This window comes from Plasmodium cynomolgi, chromosome 12, assembly GCF_000321355.1.
Source record: "Plasmodium cynomolgi strain B DNA, chromosome 12, whole genome shotgun sequence".
NCBI lineage: Eukaryota > Apicomplexa > Aconoidasida > Haemosporida > Plasmodiidae > Plasmodium > Plasmodium cynomolgi.
In genome coordinates this window covers 2,334,262-2,360,396 of record NC_020405.1, presented here as the reverse complement: position 1 = coordinate 2,360,396, position 26,135 = coordinate 2,334,262, and the positions used below count along the sequence as shown (strand labels likewise).

At 39.3% G+C, this 26,135-nt stretch overlaps 6 protein-coding genes across 6 annotated transcripts; 4 read left to right on the top strand and 2 right to left on the bottom strand.

Annotated features, from left to right (window-relative positions):
* Window positions 1-567: 567 nt before the first annotated feature.
* PCYB_126330 (sortilin) lies at window positions 568-3,807 on the top strand (the record flags this gene model as incomplete). Its single annotated transcript, XM_004223967.1, has 4 exons — window positions 568-2,881; window positions 3,064-3,168; window positions 3,311-3,417; window positions 3,637-3,807. 4 exons carry the CDS (start codon window positions 568-570, stop codon window positions 3,805-3,807), a joined length of 2,697 nt encoding a protein of 898 aa, XP_004224015.1.
* A 1,814-nt stretch (window positions 3,808-5,621) lies between these two features.
* PCYB_126320 (hypothetical protein) lies at window positions 5,622-8,581 on the bottom strand (the record flags this gene model as incomplete). The annotated part of the gene is made up of 2 exons (XM_004223966.1): window positions 5,622-8,166; window positions 8,235-8,581. The coding sequence occupies 2 exons, from the start codon at window positions 8,579-8,581 to the stop codon at window positions 5,622-5,624; spliced, it is 2,892 nt and encodes a 963-aa protein (XP_004224014.1).
* Window positions 8,582-13,553: 4,972 nt separating this feature from the next.
* PCYB_126310 (hypothetical protein) lies at window positions 13,554-18,547 on the top strand (the record flags this gene model as incomplete). The annotated part of the gene is made up of 2 exons (XM_004223965.1): window positions 13,554-13,895; window positions 14,054-18,547. 2 exons carry the CDS (start codon window positions 13,554-13,556, stop codon window positions 18,545-18,547), a joined length of 4,836 nt encoding a protein of 1,611 aa, XP_004224013.1.
* A 1,209-nt stretch (window positions 18,548-19,756) lies between these two features.
* PCYB_126300 (leucine-rich repeat protein) lies at window positions 19,757-20,355 on the top strand (the record flags this gene model as incomplete). The annotated part of the gene is made up of 2 exons (XM_004223964.1): window positions 19,757-20,251; window positions 20,293-20,355. The coding sequence occupies 2 exons, from the start codon at window positions 19,757-19,759 to the stop codon at window positions 20,353-20,355; spliced, it is 558 nt and encodes a 185-aa protein (XP_004224012.1).
* Window positions 20,356-21,579: 1,224 nt separating this feature from the next.
* PCYB_126290 (aminomethyl transferase domain containing protein) lies at window positions 21,580-23,166 on the top strand (the record flags this gene model as incomplete). Its single annotated transcript, XM_004223963.1, has 1 exon — window positions 21,580-23,166. A coding segment is annotated over one exon (1,587 nt), but the record flags the coding sequence as incomplete, so codon positions are not given.
* A 235-nt stretch (window positions 23,167-23,401) lies between these two features.
* Window positions 23,402-24,466, bottom strand: PCYB_126280 (hypothetical protein; the record flags this gene model as incomplete). The annotated part of the gene is made up of 1 exon (XM_004223962.1): window positions 23,402-24,466. A coding segment is annotated over one exon (1,065 nt), but the record flags the coding sequence as incomplete, so codon positions are not given.
* Window positions 24,467-26,135: the final 1,669 nt, after the last annotated feature.

Genomic DNA, 26,135 nt, shown 5'->3' with positions numbered 1-26,135 from the left:
CTTTACATTAACAGGAAGGAATAAAAAAAGCGTAGATTTAATTTTATTTCGTAGTTTTTTCCCCTTTTTTTATGTTAATGTTTGAAGTTAAGAGAAGTGTTTAAGGCTTGTGCGTGTACGTGAGGTGATACGTCCGTATGTATACGTGAACACTCGTATGCATACGTGTAAGCATATATGCTAACGCGCCTCCGTTTTTCGCACCGAAGCTCCGCGCCCTGTACGCCAACGAGATAAAGGGGTTACCGAGAAAGGGTTAAGCGGCAAAGGGCTGAGAACAAGGGGCTAAGCAATAACTGCTGAGCGATAACTGCTGAGCGATAACTGCTGAGCGATAACGGCTGAGCGATAACAGCTGAGCGATAACAGTGTAAACACTGGAGGGGCTAATCCGAACGACAGAACGCAGCTCGATCATCACACCCGAAAGGACCCAATGCGCATATGTGAACTCGAGGAAGCAGGCTAAACACACACTGCTCGCTTGTCAGAACAGCACCATTTCCCCGTCGCGCGCCCCCCGCTGCGCCCTCCAAACGCGTACCTACCTGCTCACACAACTTAAGGATGAAAAAGAAGGTCGAAACGAAGTTGCCACGATTTAAGTGCCACCACCACTCTGATGAAAGAAAAATTCGAACCGTTGCGTACAACCGTGCAGATAGAAATAAAGAAAGAGATAAAAGTAAACATGTCAGGAGAGCTCTACTCTTCACCTTTTTATTCCTTTTTTTTTCATTAACCCGTTTTGCACAATGCCAAGTGACCAAAAAGAAAGTCTCCGTGAGTGAAATCAATTTCGACAGTGCCGTGGAGGATGTCCAATGGTGCGGAAACAATCACATGACTGTTCTGGTCAAAACAGTCAAGGGAAGATTGTACAGAAGTTCGGATGGAGGGAAAATTTGGACCAACATTACAAGCAGTTTGTCGGAAAATCCAGTTAATAAAAATGAGCCAGAAAATCATACGAATGAGGTGACCACCGTAGATCTCATCATGGTGAACCCTGTAAATAAAAATATAATTCTAATTATTGGTAACCAAAAAAATCATTTCGTCTCGGAAGATTCCGGAGAAACATTTCGATTAATAAATTATAAAAATAAAATAAACTTTTGGCAATTCCATAGTACCAAGACACACTGGGCATTGGTGTCCTCTTGGACCTCAGCTTGTTACTCTACGGATGAAAAAAGCGGAGAGTGTATGCAAACATTATCGGTGACAAAAGATTTAGGGAGAACCTTCCAGCTTATAGATATTTATGTAGTTCAGTTTAATTGGGGAGATAAAGACACCCATTCAGAAGACACAGTTTATTACACACGACATAAAAACCGAAATGGACATCAACAGAGATTCAGTGGATGGTCAAAAGATGTCGATTTTGTAAGAACAGACAATTTTGGAAAAAACGTAGATGTGTTAGTCAAACAAGGAAATAAATTTTTAATTTCCAATGGGTATATATTTGTGGCTAGACTCAATGATGTCATCAAGCAAACTGTAAACATGATGGTTTCAACAGATGGAGGAAAAACTTTTAATAAAGCTAACTTGCCAGAAAATATACATGAAAAATCTTACACCGTTTTAGACACCTCCGAAGGTGCTATCATGCTGCATGTAAATCATGGAACATCATCAGATAGAATCAACACAGGAAATGTATATATATCAGATGCATCTGGACTGAATTATACTCTTTCGCTACCAAACAATATTCGAACAGCATCAGGGGAATGTGAATTTGATCGAATATTAAGTTTGGACGGAGTGTACATTGCCAATTTTCTCGATGAAAATGATGATATAAAAGATGAAGATCTACGATTTCATAATTTTAAAGCACAGCTGGAAGAAGACGTTAATCCATTTCAGACAAACACAGAGAAGAGAAAAAAACAGGCAGCCAAGGGAAAAAACGAGGACCTCGTCAGGACAGTAATTTCTTTTAATAAAGGTGGTCACTGGTCCTATTTGAAAGCACCCAAAGTTGATAGTAGGGGAAATAAATATGACTGTGGAGATAACTGCTTCTTACACTTACATGGAATTACAAACTACCATCAGTATGCCCCTTTTTACTCCATTGAAAATGCCGTTGGAATAATTATGGGGACTGGTAACGTAGGTACCCATTTAAGGTACGAAAGTGATGAGGTGAATACTTTCCTGTCAAGAGATGGGGGAGTGACCTGGATGGAAGCACATAAAGGGCCATATATTTACGAATATGGAGACCATGGGGGGCTGATAGTCATGGCTGATGACTTACGTAAAACTAATCAAATTGTTTTCAGTTGGAATGAAGGACAGAGTTGGTTCGATTTTGAATTAGGACAATTTTCAATCGATGTTGATAACATTGTAGCGGAGCCAAATTCTTCTTCAGTTGAATTTTTAGTATATGGAACAAGAAACGATGTCGGGGTGCTTTACCATTTAGATTTTAATGCACTCGGTCAACCTCTATGTAAAGGGTTATGGGCAGCTGACTCTGTATCTTCAGATTATGAAACGTGGTCACCTACCAGTGGATCCTTTTCGGACAAATGTATATTAGGAAGAAAAATTACCTACACAAGGAGAAAGCAAACTTCTGAATGTTTTAATGGAAAAGATTTAAAAAGAACTGTTGATAAAAAGTCCTGTGAATGTACACCAGAGGATTACGAATGTGAAACTGGCTTTACAAGAAAAGTAGGAAGTTACGAGTGTAAGCCGAACGACCCCACGCTGACCATCGAAGGATGTACTAGTAGTTCTTATTTTTACGCAAATGCGTATAGAAAGGTGCCAGGGGATATATGCGTTAATGGTTGGATCCCCGAGAAGGTCCCCGTGCCTTGTCCCGCACACGCGCCATTTAACAGGAGTAAGTGCACAATGATAGAGGGGATTTTTTTTTGCACATCGTTTTGTTCGTGTAGTGCTTCATCGAATGACATAACCTTCTTTGTGAGCACCGTAGGTGTAAAAGTGTCCACACGGGTTTTGCTCCATGGGTTGTTTCTCCATCCCATATTTCATCGCATTCTTTTTTTTTTCCCCCTGCAGCCGCCAAGTCCATCCTGTTCATACTTTTCATTTTGGGCTTGATCATGCTCATAGTGACGTACCTCTGCCGAAACCCCAAATTTAAGCACCTCTTTTATAACTATGGTAATTACAGAATGAGCGCGCTGAGGAAAGTTTTGTCAACCTCGGCATTTGCACACTTTGCGAATATTTTTGAGAATATTTTTCCGCATTTTTTGTGCATTTTTTGTGCACTTGCTTTATGGTGCCCCCTCCCCCCGTGCAGGCTTCGACACCTTCGAGCATGTCAAGTACTCGGTCATTAAGACGAAAAGAGGAAACGTAAGCACCAACGTGTTTGAACCGGAAATGGAGTTCATAGATGCGGAGCAGGTAGGAATCAGCAGCTGAGTGGCGTTCCCCACCGCGTCTCTTATATTTTGCTCGATTAGTTCTGCCATGATAAACGCGCTGCACACAGGGAGAAAGCCCATTCGACATGGACGGCCCCATCTGGGGACAGGGCCCCCCTAGGTGCCGCACACTTCAATGTTGAAACTATGAATGTGATGGTACTGATCGTCTTTCCCCCTTTTAAAACAACACCTACAGGACGACAATGAGGAAGATGTACCAACACTTATGTCATATTCCAACGACAGGAACAGAACGCGAAACAGTGATTTCAAGTTAACGAGGAATCGTTCCAACCAGAATAATTATTTAACATCAAGAAATGTTTCCCCCCCGAAAAAGTACCCAGAAAATATTGAGCTTTTATGAGGAAATTCTTCATGGTGTTATAGTAGCCGCAGCGCAGGAGGTCCTGTGGCGTGAGTTCCGTTGTATATTGCGGAGTGTGTGCGTTTGCGGGAGGTTATTTTGTGCACGTGTATACGTGTGTACGTGTGCGCATACGCCCGAGAGCCAACGTGTGGGTATATGCGTGCCGTTTTTAAGGATGCTAAGCTGCCCCGTGCGCAAAAAATGCACCAACGGTGACAGTGACATTGGCGGAGATCGTGTCATTGGAGGCGATCGTGACATTGGCGGAGATCGTGTCATTGGAGGCGATCGTGACATTGGCGGCGATCGTGACATTGGCGGCGATAATTACAGTGACGGTGATAATAATGGTAAAGGAAGAGGAACTGTACAGTAATTAATTTTTAATGCGTGTTCTCACCATTTCTATTTTTATTGTTATTCCTATTGTTATTGTAATTGCCACCATTGTGCTGCCATTATTGCTTCTGTTAGTATTATTAGAGTATAATTACGTTTTTTATGTGTTAGTAACACCTCTTTTAATGGTTCCCATAATGTGTGTGTTCCCTTTTATTAATTCCCTCTCCCACGCCCCCTGCGTTTCCCTTTCGCTCGCATCTACGCGTAAAAACCATTCATTATCAACATTGTTTTTTTTTTTTTTTATTCTTAGCATGTTGTAATTATTAATGGTGAAAGCTTTGCCATACTCAATGAATATTCGTTTTTTATCCATTTATTGTCTATGTAGGTCACTTTTTTTTTTTTTTCTTTTTTTCAATTTATACAGTGTGGAAAAGAAGTTGTTTTTGAGTAATAGTTTTACTGCAAAATGGTTATCCTTTGTGCAATGATGCTGCGCACACGTCTGTGCGTATACATGTATTTGTGTATGTATGTGCTCGCGTGTGTGCGCATATGTATGCATACTTACAGCGTCCCTTAGCATATGCCTACATTTGCATTTATCCTTTGTTTTTTTGTTTTACCATCATCCTTTACTATGATCGAAAAAAAATTAACTTCTAGCTATTAAAAAAAGAAAAAGGAAAAACAAAAAAGTGTACTTTTTCAAAATGAAGCCTCCAAAAATGAAAATATCCCCCCCAACATTTGCCAAATTCGATTAAAGTTTATTCACATTTTCGCAAAAACGACTTTGCTCCAATACATGTGTGTGTTGGGGAAGGGCGTAAAATATACCATTGGCATAGACATAAAAACATCGAATTGGACTTGTTTCCCTTATTTATTTAGTTCTTTTGCGTTAAGAAAAAAAAAAAAGTTAACTTAAAAAAGGAGCTATTAATACTATTGTACAATATACAAATAAAACAGAAAAATGTTACACAGTATGAACGTATTTGGATAGGATTTTTTTTTTTTTTTTTTCCTTTTACGTTCAAACCCCTCGTGTGATAGTTTCTTCACGACAGAAGGGGAATACTAAAACGTGGGAAATGTTTTCCCACCTTTTCAATCCTCTTTTTAAAAGCATTTTTCTTTTTTTAAAGAGCATTACAAGTTGTGCACACTTTGTGACAAACTGTAAAATGCCGCTATTTTTCGGTCTACTTGAACTAAACAATTACGATGAATCGACCACTTCTTCGTTAATTTTGTTACGTGTGCAAACGCGCCTGAATGAATATTCGTCTATCCAAATCAAAAAACGAATTTAGCACACAGAGCGCGCAGCTGCAAATGGCTATTGTTGGGGAGGGGCACAGAAAGCCCATTTGATCTTACCATTTGATCTTACCATTTGAACTTACCATTTGATCTTACCATTTGAACTCACCATTTGATCTTGCCATTTGAGCTACGCTTCACCCCTTTAGCCTGCGCTGCACGGGCTTATCATCGGGGCCCAAGTGGGGGTCGCCACCCCACGTGGGGGGAAACCATATCGGATAAACTCGTTTGTACAAAAAGATAAAAACCTTATCGTGCTGCTTTAAGACGTTACTAAAGAGGCATTTCATTTTCCCATGGGTACCCAAAGATTCCAGTATTTTTCCAGTCAACCCAAATTTTGTGTGTAACTGGGCAGGCTTAAAATAATTTATATCCTCAGGCCTATAAAACATGTTTCGAATTACTGCTTTCTTTTTATGAATTTTAAAAATATCTCCACACAGGCTTATTCTCTTCATAATTATCCTCTTACAGTCACAATTGACAACCTTCCCATGTGCAACAATCACGGGGGTGCTATTCACACAATCGCCGCCATAATTAGCATATACATCACCAGAACTGTGCATGACATTCGGTTCTTCTCCATTGTAGTGGCAACCTTCCAGCTGAATTGTATTATCCCCAATCTGCCCAATTAACCCCATTTCGGATTCACCCCCCTGTGCTGCTAAAGAATAGGGGTTTGCATTCCCCCCTGAAGTAATTCTCTTTATCAAAAAAACAGGGGCATTTGTTACGGTTGTGAAGCCAAAAATGGAAGCTATATATTTCTTGCCGTGCTTCAAATGCTTCTCGTATTTCCCCTTGGATTGTATCCCCTTAATAATTTGTTCACTAAAAATAGGGCAACTTATAAAATGCCTAAATCCGCACACAATTTCGAACACCTCCTTTGATTCTACTTTTTCAGAATAGGAAGCCATTCGTTCCACCTCCATATTGACGACGGTCACCTTTCGCTCATATGGCAGCAAACTTGAAACGACAATCGGCAAATTCTTCTTCTTTATGTCATTTATTAAGTGCAGCAATTTACCATCATTTTTTATAACAAATAAGCAGTAAGCATCCGTTACGGTAAATTCTCCCCTTACAATTTTAGAATTTTCCACAAACTTTTTCTTTGAATATTTACTTAAATTTTCGTAATTTTCATAATCGTAAATGCGTGAGTAAGCCACTGGTAAATCTTCATACACGTCTATGTAGGACGACTTGAAGCTCTGAAGAATTCTGTACTTTTTAAATCTTTCCTTTGCGCTTATATTTTTGCACAGGTAGACGTGGTCGGAATTGTTGGAGTCCCTTTCGATGTCTTCATTATTCGTAGCATCGCTTGCCGCGCCATTCGTGGGGACATTATCCTCTTCGTCGTCCACATCCAAGTCGTCTTCGCTGTCCTCAGCGGAGCTACTTACCTTTGATTCCTCCCCGCTTTTTAAATGATATTCCTCTTTCCTAAGCGTGTTATTACTCTCTAGAAAATATTTCCTTGCGTTCAACGTTTCATTCCTGTTGTATGAACATATAAAGTCTTCTCCCACTTCGTGCTTCTCGTTGGACACATATGCCCACGAATGGTTCGAATGGCACCTTTGTTCTGTGCCTCCATACGTGTTATTGCTACTCATGTTGGTGGAGGATGCGTACAGCTCATTGAACGTATTCGGCTGCTCCACGCTGGTCGCGCCGTTACTGCCGCTGTGAAGCCATCCCTTTTGGTTACTACTCCCGTGGGATAATGCACTGTCCAAATTAAATTTATACACAAGGTCTCCTCCCTCGATGGAATGGTCATCCCTGCTGTTTGGCAGTCTCTCACTTGGCCCTCTCCCAGTGGTCACCTCCGCTTTGCTACTATCCCTAAGTGTCATTAAATTATCGCACTGTAAGCGATGCTCCTCCTCCGTGTACGGACGTACACACACTAAGTCATCCTCCTCATTCATGTTACACCTGTTTTTACAATTTTGAATCGGCAAAAAGTTATAGTCAATGTTGTTACAGTTATAGTAAAAGTTCAAGTCAGGGGTCATCTGCCTGCTCAGAATGTCACTTAAAAAATTGGAATCGATTCCTTCACTTTGGTTACTTTGGCTAAAACGATTTAGAGATCTATTCACTTTTTCTTCACCGATATTCCTCTTCGACGTCATCACATCTATGACGTATATATCATCAATGTAATAATCACCCGCGTTTGTTATGTGTACAGGGTTATGGGCATTAAATCCTGCCCCTTTGACAAAGCCCTTCAAATAAACGGAGTCTGTCTGCTGATTGTACGCATAAGAATTGACCAACATGTAACCCCTGCCCTCCCGATAAGAAACGTTTCGTACTTTCATATTCATAATTTCGCTGTACAACTTGTAAAAATCTCCGTTCCTGCTTAATCGGTCAGTGTTGCCACCATTACCGTTGATGAAAAATATTTTATCTTGTTGTGTAAACTCCGAATTGAAATATCTAGTCACGAATTTTTGAGAATATTTGCTGCTTTCGTCCGTGTTATAGCCCACCCCGATGACGGAAGGAACACCTTGTATTTTTAAAATCGACAAAAGGTTGTAACCCAATTCGTCGAACGAAGAATTTTCAATTGCCCCATCCTTAAATATACACAACACGATGTCCGCACATTTGGTTCCATCTATAATTCCGTAAATGTCTCTCGGAACGTCATAAATTACAAGCGATCTTTTTTTTTTTTTTCTGCGTGCACTGTATATATATCGTACAAATTTATTGTGTCCGTTATGACATTATCTCCATTTTGTTCACACAGATATTTTATAAACTCTTTCTTAAATGATAGTACATCAGCGTCTTCGTGGAACCCTAACAAGCAGATGTTTAAGCAATTATAGAAAGGTATATACTTTGATTTTTCCTCCAGTTCACTCTTTATTTTTCTCACTTTGCTATTATGGGACTGAAGTGCACGATGTAATATGCTGCTGTACTTTTGGATTAAATTTTTTTTTTTTTTCTTTTGCAAATTTTTCGCACTCTTATTATTCTTCTTATGGTTCTTTAACTTTTTAAAATGCTTATTCTGCTGTTTCAAATGTGGCCTGTGCTTCATTGTTTAGTTTAATATATTTAAAATGGTGAAAATGTGTTTTTTTTTTTGGGGGGGGGGCCTTTCTTTTTTCGAACCTTCAGCGCGCTGTGAATTTGCCACCCACAAAAACGGAAAAGGCGCAACGGGGAAAATGCGACAATCGATAGTTTCGCTACGGTCTTACGTGCATATGAGTCACGCGATAGCATACATATGTGGCCACAGTTGTCCCCCTTCGTGTGTTTTATATCCCCTTTGTTGTATTTTTGCTGGCTAAACTTTTGGCAGCATCCCAGGCAAAAAGGGAAGCTTCACTAACGTTTGCAGCAAAATGGGAGCAAAAGCCATAAGTAAAAAGGTCTCCCAAACTGACCACCTCAACAAACGTAAAATTGAACAAGTGGGGAAAAAATGCTCGTCAAAATGGTATATTAATAATAAGGCGCCCCTTGGTACCTATCCATACGTACGCACGTAACATTTGTTCTTCTCTTTCCCTATTACATACGACGTGCGAGTTGCATAGCGAAAAGATAGCTGACATAAAAACTTAAAAAAAATTGAAGTTAATTTTTGCAAAAATGTATGCATAAAAATAAAGCAGTTGTAGGATAAAAAGAGTTTTAAAATTTTTAATTTATAAAAAAAAAAAATAACGTGCCGCCTTCGTATTTACGATTAGTTGAGTGCCGCCCACCGCAACGATATATCACTTTTTTTTTTTTTTTCCACTTTAAAGTAAAAATGAAACCGGGGGCAAAAAATAAATATATATAAATGCAAGCGATCTGTGAACCTTCAAAATTTATTCCTCACCACGCGCAAATATTTATTCCTTACCACTGTTCCTCGTTTTGCGTAATAAAGGGATGGAAACCCTTAAGAAGGGAAATTGCGTCGTCGGGGGAGGGTGGGGATTGCCAAATGAATGAATAAAACGAGCAGGCATATGCAGCATACTGTACAACACTGCCGTGTTACGCATTTTTGTCATTTCCCTGCTCGGGCTCCCGAATGTGAAAATTTAAGAAAACTAGAAATTGTTATGGAAAGGGCCAGTGCTACAAATGTGAAATATTTAAAAAACCGGAAAAATGGAAAAATGGAAAAATGGAAAAAATGGAAAAAATGGAAAAACCGAAAAAACTGAAAAACTGCCAGAACATCCCCTCGCATATAAAAAGAAAGGTTCGCCCTGCTGTTCTACAACCCCTGTCAATTACGCAACTGCTGCGCAGTTGTTCCACATGTTCCTACGAACATGTAAAAAAGTTAAGGTGTACGGAAAGCTAAAAGGGAGGTGAAGCTTTCATGTGGGGATTAGCTTATAAGGAGGAAACAACACCCTGTTGCGAAGAAGCACAGGGGAGAGAAATACCTCTTCATCGCAGATAAAAAGGAATTTCATTCCGCAACCCTAACATGGTGTGTTGGCAGTTGAAAAATAGCTGTTAGGTAAAGGAAGAACGCAAACGTGCGGCTTACAGTTAAACGAAAATTAAACATGTCCTTTAAACCAATCGCAATAAAACTGTTAAAAAAAAAAAAGTATGCATGTTTAATTTAATGATGATTACCTTTTTGACCGGCTCGAAAAAACATCCCTACATAATCAGCAGTTAGTAAGTACATATTGTGCGATTAACAGGAAAAACTTTAAATACATTTTCATATTTAGGGGTGCGGGGGGTTACACACGTAATATGTACCTTTATCGCATTTTGCTTCCTCTTTCAGTCGTACGTAAAACTTTTTCCTCTTTTAAAATTTGACTTATTCCCGTTTTACGAAACTGTTTAGAAGATAAAAAAAAAAAAAAAAATACAGACCAAAGTGCAACTAAGTGGAAATGCAGTGAAGAAAAAATCTACCCTTTTTTGCGTTGCAGTACAAAGCACCTTCCCACATTGTAACAATGCCACATTGCCATACTGACACTCTTTTCTGTATGTGTATTTTTAAATATTAATTCTAAATTTTTTTTTTTGCCTTTCTGAAAAATGACATACCAATACGTACCCACACGCAGCGATATTTGCTGCAAATTTTTCGCTGAATTTTTCAGACCAATTCAGAAACATATGCCATAAAGTGTATCAAAAGAAATAATAAAAAAAAATTGACGCTTGTGTATGGCGGAAAGTACACATCTGGTGTATACGACTATTCCAATTTTTTTTATTTTTTTTTACAATTGTGCGCCACTGTGCAAACTATCAAATGCGGCATCTCAGGACGAAATAGAACATTTCAAAAGGAAATTGTCTAAAATGTGCATGCATTTGTGCAATTGTGTCGGAAGGGTGAAAAAAAAAAAAAAAACACAAATGGATGGGCAGACAAATGGGCAGACAAATGGACAGACAAATGGACAGACGAATGGACAGACGAGTGGACAGACGAGTGGACAGACGAATGAAAAATTAAACGAACAACCACTGCAGATGGATTGAATTTTCGTTTTCCATTTTTTTATTTCTACGTCGCGCAGTTTTTTCCATATGGCGGAACACACGTGCACATTATCCTAGGTGGGTATTTTAACGCAATCGTGCGTTTTTTCGTAGCATATATGTGAAGAAGTTAGAAATATGCTGATTTGCGACAATAAAATGTTTTCATTTTAGAACACTTTCACGTTTCTGCGCAGATCTTTAGTTTTTTTGCTTTTTTTTTTTTTTTTTTTTGCTTTTTTTGTTTTGTATTGTTTTCTCTTCATGTTTTTGGTTTTATTTTTTCTTTTTTTTTGCGCATGTAGGAGCTCGGTTTTTCTTTTTTCCGTTTCAAATCAAAACCGAAATTGAAAAAAAAAATACGGAGTTCCATATTTGTCCAGATATAAGATGTACACGCATGTTCGTCCATGCCAATTTTATGACATACCCGCATTTAGTTTTTAAGTTTCTAATTTTTGTGAGGATTTAATAGTTTTTCGCTGCCAAATGAATTGACTCCATACATTCACCTGTTGAATATGATAGTGAAAATACAAGCGCAGCTCAGTGTTTAGGCGTCCTTATAGATATGTGCGTAGACATACACGTGGACATACCAGTAGACATACACACTGACATGCGCTACGCAACTGCAAATAGACGCAGCGTTCCCCACAATGTGTCCGATTCGCAAAAATTAATCACGTGAATTTTCACCTCACCCAAAATTTAAGCACAACCTGTTTGTTCATTCCCAATAGGACTGTTCATTACCTTTAGTTATATCTTCGCACCTTGTTTCATTCCCGTTCTGGCTTCACATCGCTTCTTTTTATTTTGTTTTATTTTTTCCCTGAATTTGCCTCCCCTTTTATAATCGCAAAAGCAAAGTAAAATGTTAAAAATTATTTTTTTAATTTTGTTCATATTCGCACGAATTGATTCTATAAGTATAAAAGAGGCAAAAGGGAGCGTACGAGATGGAAAACAGTATGTGAAAACGCAGAGCCCAACTTATACTCCACAGAAAAAAACCAAAGTTATTTTTTATATGCCTGGACAAGAACAGGAAGAAGAGGAAGACGACAATGATCCGAATGGAAGTAAAAAAAATGGGAAATCGGACATGGGCTCTAGTAAAGGAACTCATTTGGGTTCAAGAACTGATTCAGGGAATTCACCATTAGGATTTAATAAAGGATCCGGAGTGGGATCCGGGTCAAGGCCAGCATCAAATAACTATAAAGGAAATGCCGGGGGAGGGATCAATATTGACATGTCTTCTCATGGTGATAACTCGAATAAAGGACAGCAACGAAATGGTGGGTTCAACAAAAATCAAAAAGACACATTAAGAGACGAATATGAAAAAATTAGAAAACAAGAAGAAGAAGAGGAAGAAAGGATAAACAATCAAAGAAAGGCTGATATGAAGAGAGCTCAAAGGGGGAAAAATAAATTTGGGGATGATAAAGGAGTACAGGGTTCTTTACCCAATACGAAATATGAACTCTCAGACCCCCAGGCAGGTTCCAAAAACCCTAATGCAAAAAATAGAGGCACTGGGGTTTATGATGAGTTAGGAAATGGGCCTTACAATTTAGTTGGCAAACAAAGCGGGGGGTTAACTCCTACCGCACCTCCATATGAGCATGGCGCTGGAGGAAAGGGTTACGGGCCATATGGCGGCGCTGACGGGAAGGGCTATGGACAGCATGGCGGCGCTGACGGGAAGGGCTATGGACAGTACGGCGGCGCTGACGGGAAGGGCTATGGACAGTACGGCGGCGCTGACGGGAACGGTTATGGACCGTATGGTGGATCGGGTGGAAAGGGTTATGGGCCGTATGGTGGATCGGGTGGAAAGGGTTATGGGCCGCATGGTGGATCTGATGGAAAGAGTTATGGTCCCTATGGAGGATCTGGTGGAAAGGGCTACGAACCTTATGGTGGAACCGACGGTAAGGGTTTCGGACCTGATGGCACGGCTGGAACCGCGTACCATGGCGGACATGGCAACGATGGAACAAACCCAACATACACATCACACCTAAATGTAAACATTCGAGATGGTAAAGGAGATCATGATGGAAAAAACGGCATAGAGGGATATCCACATTATTTTAAAAAACACTTCAGACCTGGGGATGCAAACGGGACAGGTACCGATGGGAATGAATCGGGAACTTATGGCGTGCACCATGGGGGAAATGGAGCAGCTCCAGGGGAAGGAGACTACGGAAAAAATGGTACGGAAGCGGATGGACAAAATGGAAGTGGAACTAATGCGCAAAATGTATCAGGAGCCAAGGGACATTACGGAGTTGGACCGACGACCTACGGTGTAGATTTCGGAAAAAATGGCGGTGGAAAAAAAAACGCAGGTGGACCAGGCGAAGAAGGGGCAAACAAAACAAACCCTTCACATGATGGAGGAGACTATGAAAAAAGTACTGGACCTGAAAAACATGGGGAAAACGGAACTCCATACTATGTCGAGCATCCCGATGTAAATGACGAAAGCGGAACGACAACTTATGGGTTAGATCATGGTAAAAATGGTGGCACGCAAGGCGGACACGGACAAGGAGGACACGGACAAGGAGGACACGGACAAGGAGGAGACGGACAAGGAGGATACGGACAAGGAGGATACGGACAAGGGGGACACGGACAAGGGGGACACGGGCAAGGAGGATACGGACAAGGGGGACACGGACAAGGGGGATACGGACATGGAGGCCACGGACATGGAGGACACGGACAAGGAGGCTACGGACAAGGGGGACACGGACAAGGAGGAGACGGACAAGGAGGATACGGACAAGGAGGCTACGGACAAGGGGGACACGGACAAGGAGGATACGGACAAGGAGGCTACGGGCCAAACTACCCAGGAAGTGCAAACGGAGCAGGGACAGATCCCATGCACAACAATGGAAAAAGCAGTGTCCCAAGCTTAGAGTACATTCATGGGTTACAGCCTGTTAATGCAGGTGAGGGACAGGGAATTTACGGTGGAAATGGAATTAACAACCCATTAGTATATCATGTGCAGCACGGGATAAATAACCCTAAGAATAATAACAATAAAAAAGCGAGTGACGATAACTCCAATGAAGGCGACGACACGTACGATAGGATGAGAAACAAAAGAAATGTGCTAAGGAAGCCAGGGGAAATACATACAGGCACCAATTCCCCTCACGATTTAGATGACCATTCTAGCGATACTGAGTATGAGTTAAATGAAGGTGAAGTTAAAAGATTAAGACCTAAGAATAAAAAAGGTGCATCATCGGACGAAATTGTCGAACATCCGTACGTAAAAGGAACAGATGGAAGTGAATTCCCCAAGATGACCGGAAGCGAAATGGGAAAATACGGAACACACAACAAAGGATCCGGCGATAATAATAATACGTATGAAAACGGATTTTCTCCTATCACCGTGAAGTATGACAACACGCATGCTAAAAACAGAGCAAAGGAAATTGAGGAAAACCTGAATAAAGGGGAATATTCTAGAATAAAGATGGCCAAGGGAAAAAAAGGGAATAAATCGGGGGGATATGAATCTGACGCGGATGAATCAGATGTAGATGATTCCAACGTCTTTTACGTAGACAACGGACAAGATAAGCTAATTAAGGAGAAGATGTCCAGATCGGGTGGATCCGACGAAACATCAGAGGAAGGACTGAACGTAAAATACAAAACACAAAAAGGGCCTGTAAATTACCACTTTTCAAACTACATGAATTTAGATAAAAGAAATACGCTGAGCTCCAATGAAATAGAATTACAAAAAATGATAGGACCTAAATTCTCAGAAGAGGTAGATAATTATTGCCGTCTTAATGAACCTTTACAAAAAACAGGGGACTACCTAAACCTTTCTTTTGAATATTCCAGAGCTTTGGAAGAACTAAGAAGCGAAGTGATTTCCGAATTGCAAAGAAGAAAATCAATGGGATCTAACAATTACAATAATATTTTAAGCGCCATTTATAACTCTATGAATAGAAAAAATGCCAACTTTGGGCGAGATGCATACGAAGATAAAAACTTCATCTCAGGGGCTAACTCGTTTCGAAATGAAGAGATGCATCCGTTAAGTGCCAAGTATAACAAAATTTTAAGACAATACCTTTGTCATGTATTTGTGAACAACCCTGGAGTAAATCAGTTAGAGAGACTATACTTCCATAATTTAGCCTTAGGGGAACTGATCGAACCGATTAGGAAAAAATACAACAAATTGGCATCCTCCTCTGTGGGTCTAAACTACGAAATTTATATAGCATCTTCTTCTAACATATATCTAATGGGTCATCTCCTGATGCTGTCCTTAGCTTACCTTTCGTACAATCACTACTTTGTTCAAGGGTTGAAACCTTTTTATTCGTTAGAAACCATGCTGATGGCCAACTCCGATTACACCTTCTTCATGTACAACGAAGTTTGCAATGTGTATTACCAACCCAAGAAAATCTTCAATAAAGACATAACATTCATTCCGATCGAATCTAGACCCGGTAGACATAGTACCTATGTAGGGGAAAGGAAAGTAACTTGCGATTTGTTAGAATTGATTCTAAATGCATATACTTTGATAAATATACACGAAATACAGAAGGTCTTTAACAATAGTGAAGCGTATGGTTATGAAAACTCCATCTCGTTTTCGCACAATGCAGTGAGGATATTCTCACAGGTATGTCCAAGGGATGATGCCAAGAATACCCTCAGCTGCGATTTTGAAAAGTCTACTCTGTATAAGCCTAAAGTCCTAAAAATGGATGAAGGGGATAAGGAAAATCAGAGAAGCTTAAAAAGAGCCTTTGATATGTTACGAACCTTTGCTGAAATAGAAAATTCGTCCCACCAGGGAGAACCCAATCCTAATTATATAAGCCTCATTTTTGAGCAAAACTTATACACGGATTTTTATAAGTACCTGTTCTGGTACGATAACAGAGAATTGATAAACGTACAAGTTAGAAATGTTGGGGGAGGAAAAAAAAGAAGGAAAATCAAATTTGTCTACGACGAGTTTGTCAAGAGAGGAAAGCAATTAAAAGATAAACTGATCAAAATGGATGCCAAGTACAATGCCAGGAGTAAAGCACTATTAGTTTTCTACGCCCTTGTGGATAAATATGCTAACATTTTTAGGAAAAGCGAAAATATTAGAAAGTTCTTCCTAAATGATGTGTCATCCATACGTCATCATTTGTACTTAAATAGTGTCCTCTCCAAATCTCCCAAGTCTAATTTAGACTCCATGAAGAAGACACTAGAAGAATTGCAGTCGTTAACAAACAGCCCACTAAAATTTATCGTGCGAGGAAATAATTTAAAGTTCTTAAACCACATAGCTAAATTTGAAAACTTATTCTATGTGAACTTGTTCATAATGTCATCCCTTTCGAGAAAAGACCCAGTTAAGAGTTACTACCATGAGAAAAAGAAAATGCTAACTGCAACCAGGGCTGAGAAGTTTGCAACTTCTACATCGGCGTTAATACCACATAAACTTCGAAAGCTTGTGGTGACTATGAAAAAGGGACTCCTAAAAAAGAGATTGCTAACCTCGCTTGCCAAGATGAAACTGTTGCAACACATTCCTGCACATTTGCTAGAAAACATATTGACGACCATCCGGTTTACTACGCATACAATCGCTTCTAGAGAAATTATTCAAAACGCGAAATATATGCCAAAAAATATGACTTTTTATCAAAGCCGAAATGTGGATCTAGCCAAACAGGTGTTTACAGACGGAGGATTCGCAAAGTATGCCGACAATTTGATGTCCACGTGGTTCACCAAAGGGTTTGAAGAGTACAAAAGAGAAAAAATTGAAAAACAAAAAATGGAATATTCAATTGAGAAGGAACTGAAGGAGTCCAGCAATAATGATAGCAGTGAAAGCGAAGAAGTCGCAGAGCAGGAGAAATTACAGCAAGAGCAAAATGAATTAAATGAAGAAAAAGAAAGACAAAGGCAAGAAAACAAATTAATTTTTAATCAAAATGACAAATGGGATCACTACATAAATAAAGAATTCGCAAGGGCTTTAGGAGTATGGCTAGAACTTTCGGACAATTCATATAACAAGGACACCTTCATCTACAAAGTTGTTGAAGATAGTAAGTACCTACTAGAAAGTAACATCGAAGAGAATATCATGTTTTCCAGAACGGTCAAGCCAACGAAACAAACAGCGTTTCGAAAATTTTTCAAAAAAATTGTTTCCCTTGGAAATATGCTCCTGAGAAAACCAAGTTTTAAAGTAGAACATGCCATTTGGTTTGGAGCAACCATCAACATGAAAAAGGCAATGATGTTACTAGAAAAAGTGGCAGAGTTGCATAAGCTTCTACGTAATGAGGATGAATCCTGGCTGATTAATGAAGCCTTCATCGAAATTGTAGACCATGTAGTGCAAATCAGCTCAGAAAAACGTCTACGTGAACCTTTTAGTGTTGCTAGAAACCCAGGAATGGCGGCTATCAACCCGGCATATGCCCAGTTAAATACTGAAGACAGAATGAAAGAATTACAAAATTCGATGTGCGCTGATCATTGTTCTGCTTTGTGGAAAACGATTTCAACTTTTGCTTTGCAACATTTGAAGAACCCAGAAAGTTTACATTCTTATGAATCCAAATTTTCTAAAAATTCATTTGGCAACAAAATTGACGACCAAAATTTTGTAAACGATTTTAAAATGATCCTTGGAGGGGATGCTGTCCTGCACTACTTCGACGTGTTACTACCGAAATCTATGAAGAAAGAATTGAAGGCCATGAAAAATGGAGTCTCCCTATCCTCTGCCTTCTCTCTCAAATTAACCAAAATCATTTTTAGCGAAATGCAATTGCCTTACTTAAGTCAAATGTTCTACACGCAAGCTCCATATTTTGGTCACTTCATAGGCAAATGGCAAAAAGAAAGAGAAAAAAGTAGGATGAAAGAAATACTAGGGTTCATGACTCTGGGCACTTTATCTGCATATACTTTATTAAGCGCAATGGATATAACTCAACACGCTACTGACATCGGAATGGGACCTGTCACCAGTTGTTACACTTCTACTATCCCTCCACCTAAACAAGTATGTATCCAACAAGCTGTTAAAGCAACTTTAACTAACTCGACACAAGCTTGCATGAAGAGTGTTTTCTCCGTTGGTTTATTTGCATCCATTGGACCGTATCTATTCGCACCCATGGCCGGTCTAGCCTTATGGAATGTTTTAAAATCAGAGTTTAAAGTTCTGCAAAGAGTTGACATGGCGCTCAAGAGTGTCTTTAAAAACATGTGGAAGAAATTTCTGTCATTAAAGGGAATTCGCAAACTGAAATATATTTTCAAAAGAAGGAAGACCATGAAAAAGAAAATTATCGAAAAGGCAGAACACAAAATGTTGGAAATGAAAAAAAATCCCCAAATGGCTAAGGATCATAAACTGGCCGTCCAAAAAATGCATAAACATGCGTCGGGAAGTTACCACTACATATCATACGCCCGCATACAGGTGTAGGATGGTAGCCTCTGCATCTCCGCGGGTGCGTTGGAGAAAGCTTCGCCCAGGGTCTGAGTGGGTACCCACACGTTTGTCTCTGTCGTTGGACGCGTTTTTCTTTTTCAATTTTTTGGTTTACTACCCAGCTGCCCATGCGACGTGGCTACGTACGTAGGAAGGAAATGGAGGAGAGCGCAGCATGGCAATTTTCTTTCCGTCAAATTGCTCAATTTGGCTTTTCGACATTCCGACATTTCTTACATTTTGATTATTGCCCCCTTTTTTTTTTCACCCGATTCGTCCTCCCCCCAAGTTGGTACACCTTTTCGGTAATTAACAAATTTGCGTACTTGCGACGCATTGAGGCTTTCATTACACCGCAACCGTTGCCGCCACTGCTTCCGCGTTGGCCATCGGTTTTGCAGCACTTTTTGCTTGGGGTTTAATTTGTACGCCCGCACCTCGGGCTTCTTCGTTTGTTCCTTACCCTTAACTTTTGGAGTGATTTTATTTTTCTACCTCCCCTTTATTGTTGCATTTAAATTTTTCCTTGTTTTTTTTTTTTTGGGGCCAAATAAAAATACAGTTCTTTTAAAGCTTCTCTACATTTTTGCCAAACGTAAAAACAACTCACGAAATTAATAAAATAAAAATTGCAAAGCGAGATCGAGGTGGCATATTTTTTTCCACTTTGCGGAAATGCGGTGCATGTATATTTATTTGCATACATTTTGAAAAATCTTCCCTTTTGGGTGCCCATTTTGAAGATTAAAAATTGGTTAACCATTTTGTTTTAGCCGCTTTGACTTGACGTACTTGGAACCTTAGGCGATACATCGTTTTGAAGGCGATTGATTCCTTAACCGAGTTAAGAAAGCTGCATATGCTTCTCCATTACGTTGAATGCAACAACAGGAGGTTTTGCAATCTTTTTTATGTAGATAACAAAAATGGGAATGTTCCAAAAGGGAAGCACTATTTTGTGATGTAAAACGGAGGGGTTCGAATTGGAAGGCTTCATTTGCGCTAGTTCGTTTAGGCTATCCGCTTGTTCGTTTAGGCTATCCGCTTGTTCGTTTAGGCTATCCGCTTGCTCGTTTAGGCTGTCCGCTTTTTTTTTTCATTTTTGCAACCCCCGTGGGATGCCGTGGTTGGAGAGCCATTCCTAGACATAGCCAACTATACTGAGAAATCCCTCATCCTGCTCACAATTTTTATGGAAACAAAATGGAAAAGCAGCAATGCGATGAGAAGAGAGAAAACGACGAAGAAATCATAGCCAAATTGACGATACTAAAGATATCCTCTGTAATCAAAAATGGAGATATATCAAATTGCAGAGAACTAATTTTAAAAAACAGAAATATAGAAGAATGTGAAGAATTATATCAAATGAAAAATTTGCAAAAAATTGACTTGAGTGAAAACAAAATAAAAGATCTGTCGATGCTAGAAATGAACTTAAATTTACAGCAAATCGTTTTACAATACAATTTAATAGATAACATAAATTACCTAAGCAACATAAACAACTTAGTGTACCTAAATTTGTCCAACAATAAAATCAAAATAATGGATGGGGTATGCGAATTGGGAAATTTGAAAACGTTAATATTAGCATATAACGAGATTGAGAAAGTTCCCAATTTAGCAAATCTCCAAAATTTGGAGACACTCATTTTAAAGAACAATAAAATTGAAACGTTTGCAAAACCGACCAAAGTTATGACACACTTAAAAAAAATTTCCCTTTCATTTAACAGAATGAGAGAATTTTGTTTTGGTTCCCATTTTTCAAATGTACAAGAGTTACGATTAAACAGTAACAAATTAACACATGTACAGAGGGATATCGTATACATGACCGCGAAAACACTTTTATATACAAAATAATTTCATTATGGACGCAGGAATTCTTAGCCATTTATGTGAACTGAATTATTTAAAAAATATTGTCATTTCGGAGAACCCTTTTTTTAAAAAAATGAACACTGAATTGTTAAATAATTTTATTCAAATGTGCAAAAAGAATTTAACGACCATTAACTCGGTAACAATTCCGCCAAGTAAAAAATTTGACAGCTTCTTCTTCGACCACACAGATGATATAGGTGCTAAGCAGGAGCACCATCGTCGCAATGGCCACGAATCCAAAGCGGGGAGAGGGCCTACACAAATGTATGCCAAAAGGGACGACGCTCACATGGGGAGAAGCAACCTGCACATCCGCAAAGCGGATTGGAAAAAAAAGGAAAAAAAAGTGAAAAAGGTGAAAAAAGTAAAAAAGGAATAAAAGGAATAAAAAGAAAAAAAGAATAAAAAGAAAAAATCACAACCAGGTCAAAGTGACATACGTTGTGAAGGCATTCAAATGGCTCGTAAAATCAGCGAGATGTAGAATTCACAAGTTGACCTAGCATGAACGGTGGGGCATAACTGCTCTTGTGTGTGTTTTTGCGCTGCGTGTATATAACATATCCATTTTATGGCTATTTTGAAGATTTATTTTTGCCCACATTTTTTTTGTGATTTTTTTATAACATTAAAAAGGAAGAAAAAGGTGTATTCCTTACTTTCTTTTCCCTATTTTTTTCTTAACAAATGACCACTTTGACAAGTGTTTGTGGAGATCGTGCAGTTAACGCGGTTTACGCAGTTCGCGCAGTAAGTGCGTTTTTTAAGCCTGAAATGGGGGCTCGCGCGTGCGTGTTATGTTAGCGGACCTGTGAGCCATCGTACGTGGCCAAAAACTGCTTCGCACTCCACGTATCTTACACAACTTTGCAATTCTTAAAAATGTAGCTGCTGCAAGGAAACACCAAAGCTGCCACCGCTGGATCTGTTCAATACATACGCACTTTTTTTTCTGTCGACGTTAATGAGAAAAATTGATGCAACCTAAGCGTTAAAAAAGGGAACTATTTTGTACCATCTCTCGAAAGGAGGCACATTTATTTACATAGCCATACCTAGCACAACACTCGCAAGAAAAAAAAAAAACGAACAAAACAGTCACATCCATTTTTTGGCATATAACAAAGTTTAATTCAATGAATAAGTACCTCTTGTGCAGATTAAAAAATAGGACGCTCGTGCAAATTTGTGGAACAGACTCATTCAGATTTCTGCAAAGCTTGACAACCAACGATTTAAATAAAATAATAACGGAAAAGGATTTTTCTTTATATAAAAATGTCCCCAAAAATGTATTATCCAGCCTGGATGATACAAGTGCGTATCAACTGTGTGGCCATAATGTAAACTACAAAAAATGGACCCAAGGATTGCCTTCCCTATTTTTGCAAAACAATGGAAAAATATTGGCGGACTGTTTTTTATACAATGTAAAATATACCCATGAAGAGAATGCCTTTAGCCTCTTCTACATGGACTGTAATGTGAAAGCATCCAAAATGTTGCTCAACATATTGGAAAAGCGCAAACTCTCATGTGATGTTCACTTTAGCGAGATGGCCAACATCGCAGTTTATCAGCTCCTGTCAGATGCGTCCATCCTCCGAGGGGGAATTTCCACAGGAGACGCGGTGGGCAGCGATGGAGATAGCGCTAGCCAAATGGAGGAAGAACTTTCTACTCTTTCCAATGACCCAGGAATATTCCTCCTGTCCAAAGATGCAAGAAATGACTTCTTAGGATATAGAATGTACCAAATGAGGGGGAAGGGGAAGAAGCTGGTAGACGAAAAAAGGGACAAAGACACAGGCATAGTCGTGACAACAGACTTTGTAAATTCCCCCTGGAGTAAAGCGCCCAACGGGGGAATCGACCAGCCTAGCAACGGGAATAAAAAGGAGGCCTGCGAAATGCTTCTCAGCTTTGAAAAGGAAGAAAAGGTAAATCTACCCTCCACTTTCGTGTATGATTACATGAAGCTGAATTTAGGAGTCGTGGAAAATTTGTATTCAAACGATCCGCTTTTTGTGGAGAGCACGGAGGGAAACGCAAGTGGTTCGCATGGTTCGTCTGTTTATGGTGGGCCCAGTGTATCCGACGCAGCGAATGGCTCGAGGGGGAACATCGACAGAGACGCCTTCAAATTTAAAGACCTGTCCCCCTTCGACCTGAACTACGATAAGTTAAACTATTTGGCAAAAGACAAAGGTTGCTACGTAGGTCAAGAAGCAATAAACAGAACAAGGAACGAAATATTTATAAATAAGTACCAATTGACGATGTGTGTAAATTACAACTACCTCGAAATGTTCTTGGAGAGTTGCGACAGTTTAAATAAAACTATTTTGGCCGATTCGTTTTTTCACAAGTACGTGAAACAAATTAATGATAGGAGTTTATTCAAGCCAACTTTTTTTTTGTTGAAAAATGCGTCCAAAAGTTTGGAACGTGCAATTAACTATGAACAACAATTTAGTGTAATTGTCCAGAAGGGTTGCGCAAAAGGTGGTGACTCCACAAATAGTAGCGACCCAGTAAATGGTACTGTAGTGGGAAATGTCTTTTTTTATAACCATGTGATGGGACTATGTTTTCTAATCAAGAAGCGGATAGCACTTGTAAGTGGCGACATCTACTCGCCTGCTTCCAATGTGTATATTAAAAACAAAGTTGGTGCAGAGCACCACAGAGTTTGTCTTTTCCCATTTAATTATCACAGCAAAGCGTTTTAGCGAGAAGGAGGTGCAGTGTATAATGTGCACCAGGATACACATATGCCGGGGGAAATCCGCATGGGAGGGGGAAAAAAAAAAAAAAACATATTTTACTGAAAAAAAATTGAGAAACTCACTGAAAAAAAGGGCAAACACAGAGGTAAAGGTGGAATAGAAATCGCAGTACAACATGGCGAATGCGAAATTGTTCATGTTTTACGCCCCCCTCCGCAAGGATCAACTAGAACACATCGTCCGTGCTCACCGAATCGAGATAATTCCTCAAAAAACGCGGAATTAGAAAAAACTTTTTGTTGAATTTTTCATACGCGTAAATATTCAAAAGGTAGTAAATGGACCCACTGGTCACCCCCAGTATCCCCGACAGGGAAGCTTTCAAATCTTGTGCATGCAAAATATCAATAAAGATGGAGAAATAGGGTAAGTAAATATTGTAAATATTTATCCCAAAAATTAAGTTAGATTTCTGATAAGGATTTAACATACAGTTTACAAAGAGCAGCGATTTCAGCAGTGCTGTTGAATAGAAGGGCTTCTTCAAGTAGGAGCAAATTACGGAGAGGATAGAAATTTGGGACAAATAAAAAGCCAGCGTTTCAGATGAACCCACGGACCTTTCCAACTCCTGACTCTGCACATATAACATATAAACATTTGTTAACACGTATAGTGATATGTCACCATAAAACAATGCTGATGTTACAATTCTGTAAAATTCAAATGCTCTGATTATTCTTTTATCGTGTAGAGCGATGTCTTCTGGTTTTACTCCAATGAGGTTAAGGGTTAGCATCAACAAAGAGGACGATAAAAAAAGCTTCGTTACAATTTTTGTGTTTCTATATCTATCCATAAAGGATGATTTTAAGTTGCAAAAATATTCTTGCAGCAACTTTTTTTTTTCAAACAACAGTTGCAAAGTTTTGTTTTTATTCCTCTTTTTTTTTATTCCATGATGGTTATTACTTATATGTAAATAACACAACTTGTTTGTCTTTTTATTTTCCAAAAATTTGTTAATTTTTTTATAACGGAGATCATTGCTGAATAGGTTGTGCCTCTCCAGGTTCTTCCTCGGGATGCGTATATGGAACAGTGCTCGTCTCTTATAAAGTACAAAATTCCGATGGTGTGCATTTCGATCCTGTACTTTACCCTTCAATAGGCTGTACGAGTAGATCTTATTCGCTTTGTTTACGTCATTCTGTCTTTTGCACTCCACATTTGCCTTACTTCCGTCGTCAGCTATATATATAAGGATCCAAATTAGGCACAACACAATGTTCATCTTTTACCAAGGAAAAATTACGCACAGGGGAGAGCGGCATATACTGCTACTACTGCTACTGCTTCAACGGCGTCAATATCGGCGGCACTTGCTCAAGCTGGTGCAACCGTGCAGGAATACACACGAAGAGCACGTATGATAAAACGGTGGGTATGCTCACTGAACATCGCTTTGCCGTATCTGCGCTTGCGTACTTTGGAGCCTCGCGCCGCAATTTTTTCACTCTAACGGGGGCTGCAGCTACGTTCTCTACATTCCAGTGCATTAATCAGCCAGTCGAGCAGTCACATATGTGCGCTCATGTGCTCCATCACATCTTAAAAGGTTTTCCCCTTTTTTCTGCTGAGAAGGGCTACACTTACATGGTACAGTTGCCCTTCCTTCAATCGTTGCGCTCATTTTTCTCTTTAACATTAATATGTTTTCACGTTTGCTGCAGTAACCTTTTTGCATCTTACATTATTATGATATTTTTTTTTTTTTTTTTTTAAGCGGGGTAAACGATTCGACGAGAAAAAGTGCCATTGCAGCACACTTACACGATTGCCCCGTTGGAGCCTCTCACGAGAGTTGCGATTAGGAACATCTTGCATACACGTGTGCATACATGCATGAACGTGTATCTGCTCATTTTACCCTTTTTTTGTGAATTATTCTGACATATATAGGAACCAATTTGGAAGTGACAATACTGAACACAGGTTCGACTTTTAAAATGTTGCGCTAGTAAAATCAGGAAAGAAAGAATCACCATATACATTAGTATGCAAATGAGAGAATAATTTATATGGGGTGTTTATTCTTTTAAGGCCATCTATAGGCCCAGCGTAGCTACTTTTCCGTAGACTTGAAGCAAAACTGGGTTTCGCTTACTACATGGTAGGCAAAACCTGAGTGTGTTTAATTTGGCTTTATTTTATTCTGCTTCGTTCCGCTTCTTTACCTTACTCCTTTTGAGATATGATATGGAGCAAAACAATGGGACGGAAAAAAAAGCATAATTTTTCCTACCAATAGGTTAAGTATATTTCAACACAAAATTGAGAAGAGAGATGAATAGAACTTGTTTCCAAAAAGGGGGTAGTTTGTCCCCCGTCTGAGCATTGTGGCATCTGTATGGCTTATCAGTACAACGGAAACTATTTTTTTTTCTTTTTTTTGGCCTCCTACTGCCTGATAAAATAATCGTGTTGGTCTTTCATTTCATTACAAAGGGGACGTAAGCATAATGATCAAATGTGTGCACCTTTTTAAAATGAAAAAACGCACACTCCCATTTGTCATCATCCCTTTTGAAGTTTTTGTAACGTCTGGCTAAACGAGTTTTGGTCTTTTTTTTTCCATAGTAAAACATATCACATGACCGTAATGGATCGCCAAAAGTCAAAAGTGACGAACAGTTGTATTCAAGAAGAGGAAGTATGTCCTGTTATGTGCCTTCCCCGTCCAGGCTAAGGAACGAAAAAATTGCAAGCATGACGGATGGCACACTTTATATGGCAAGTCAAACTTATAATAAGCGTGTTTTTTTGTTTTTGGTGAAGTTTTTTTCTCCTTGGGCCTCCATTTAGCAACGTTGGGTCGTTTTCCAAAAGTGGGGAAATGCGTATACCTGTAACATAACAAGCGCTTATTATTGTACAAAATCGTAACGGCGTTATTGGTATTA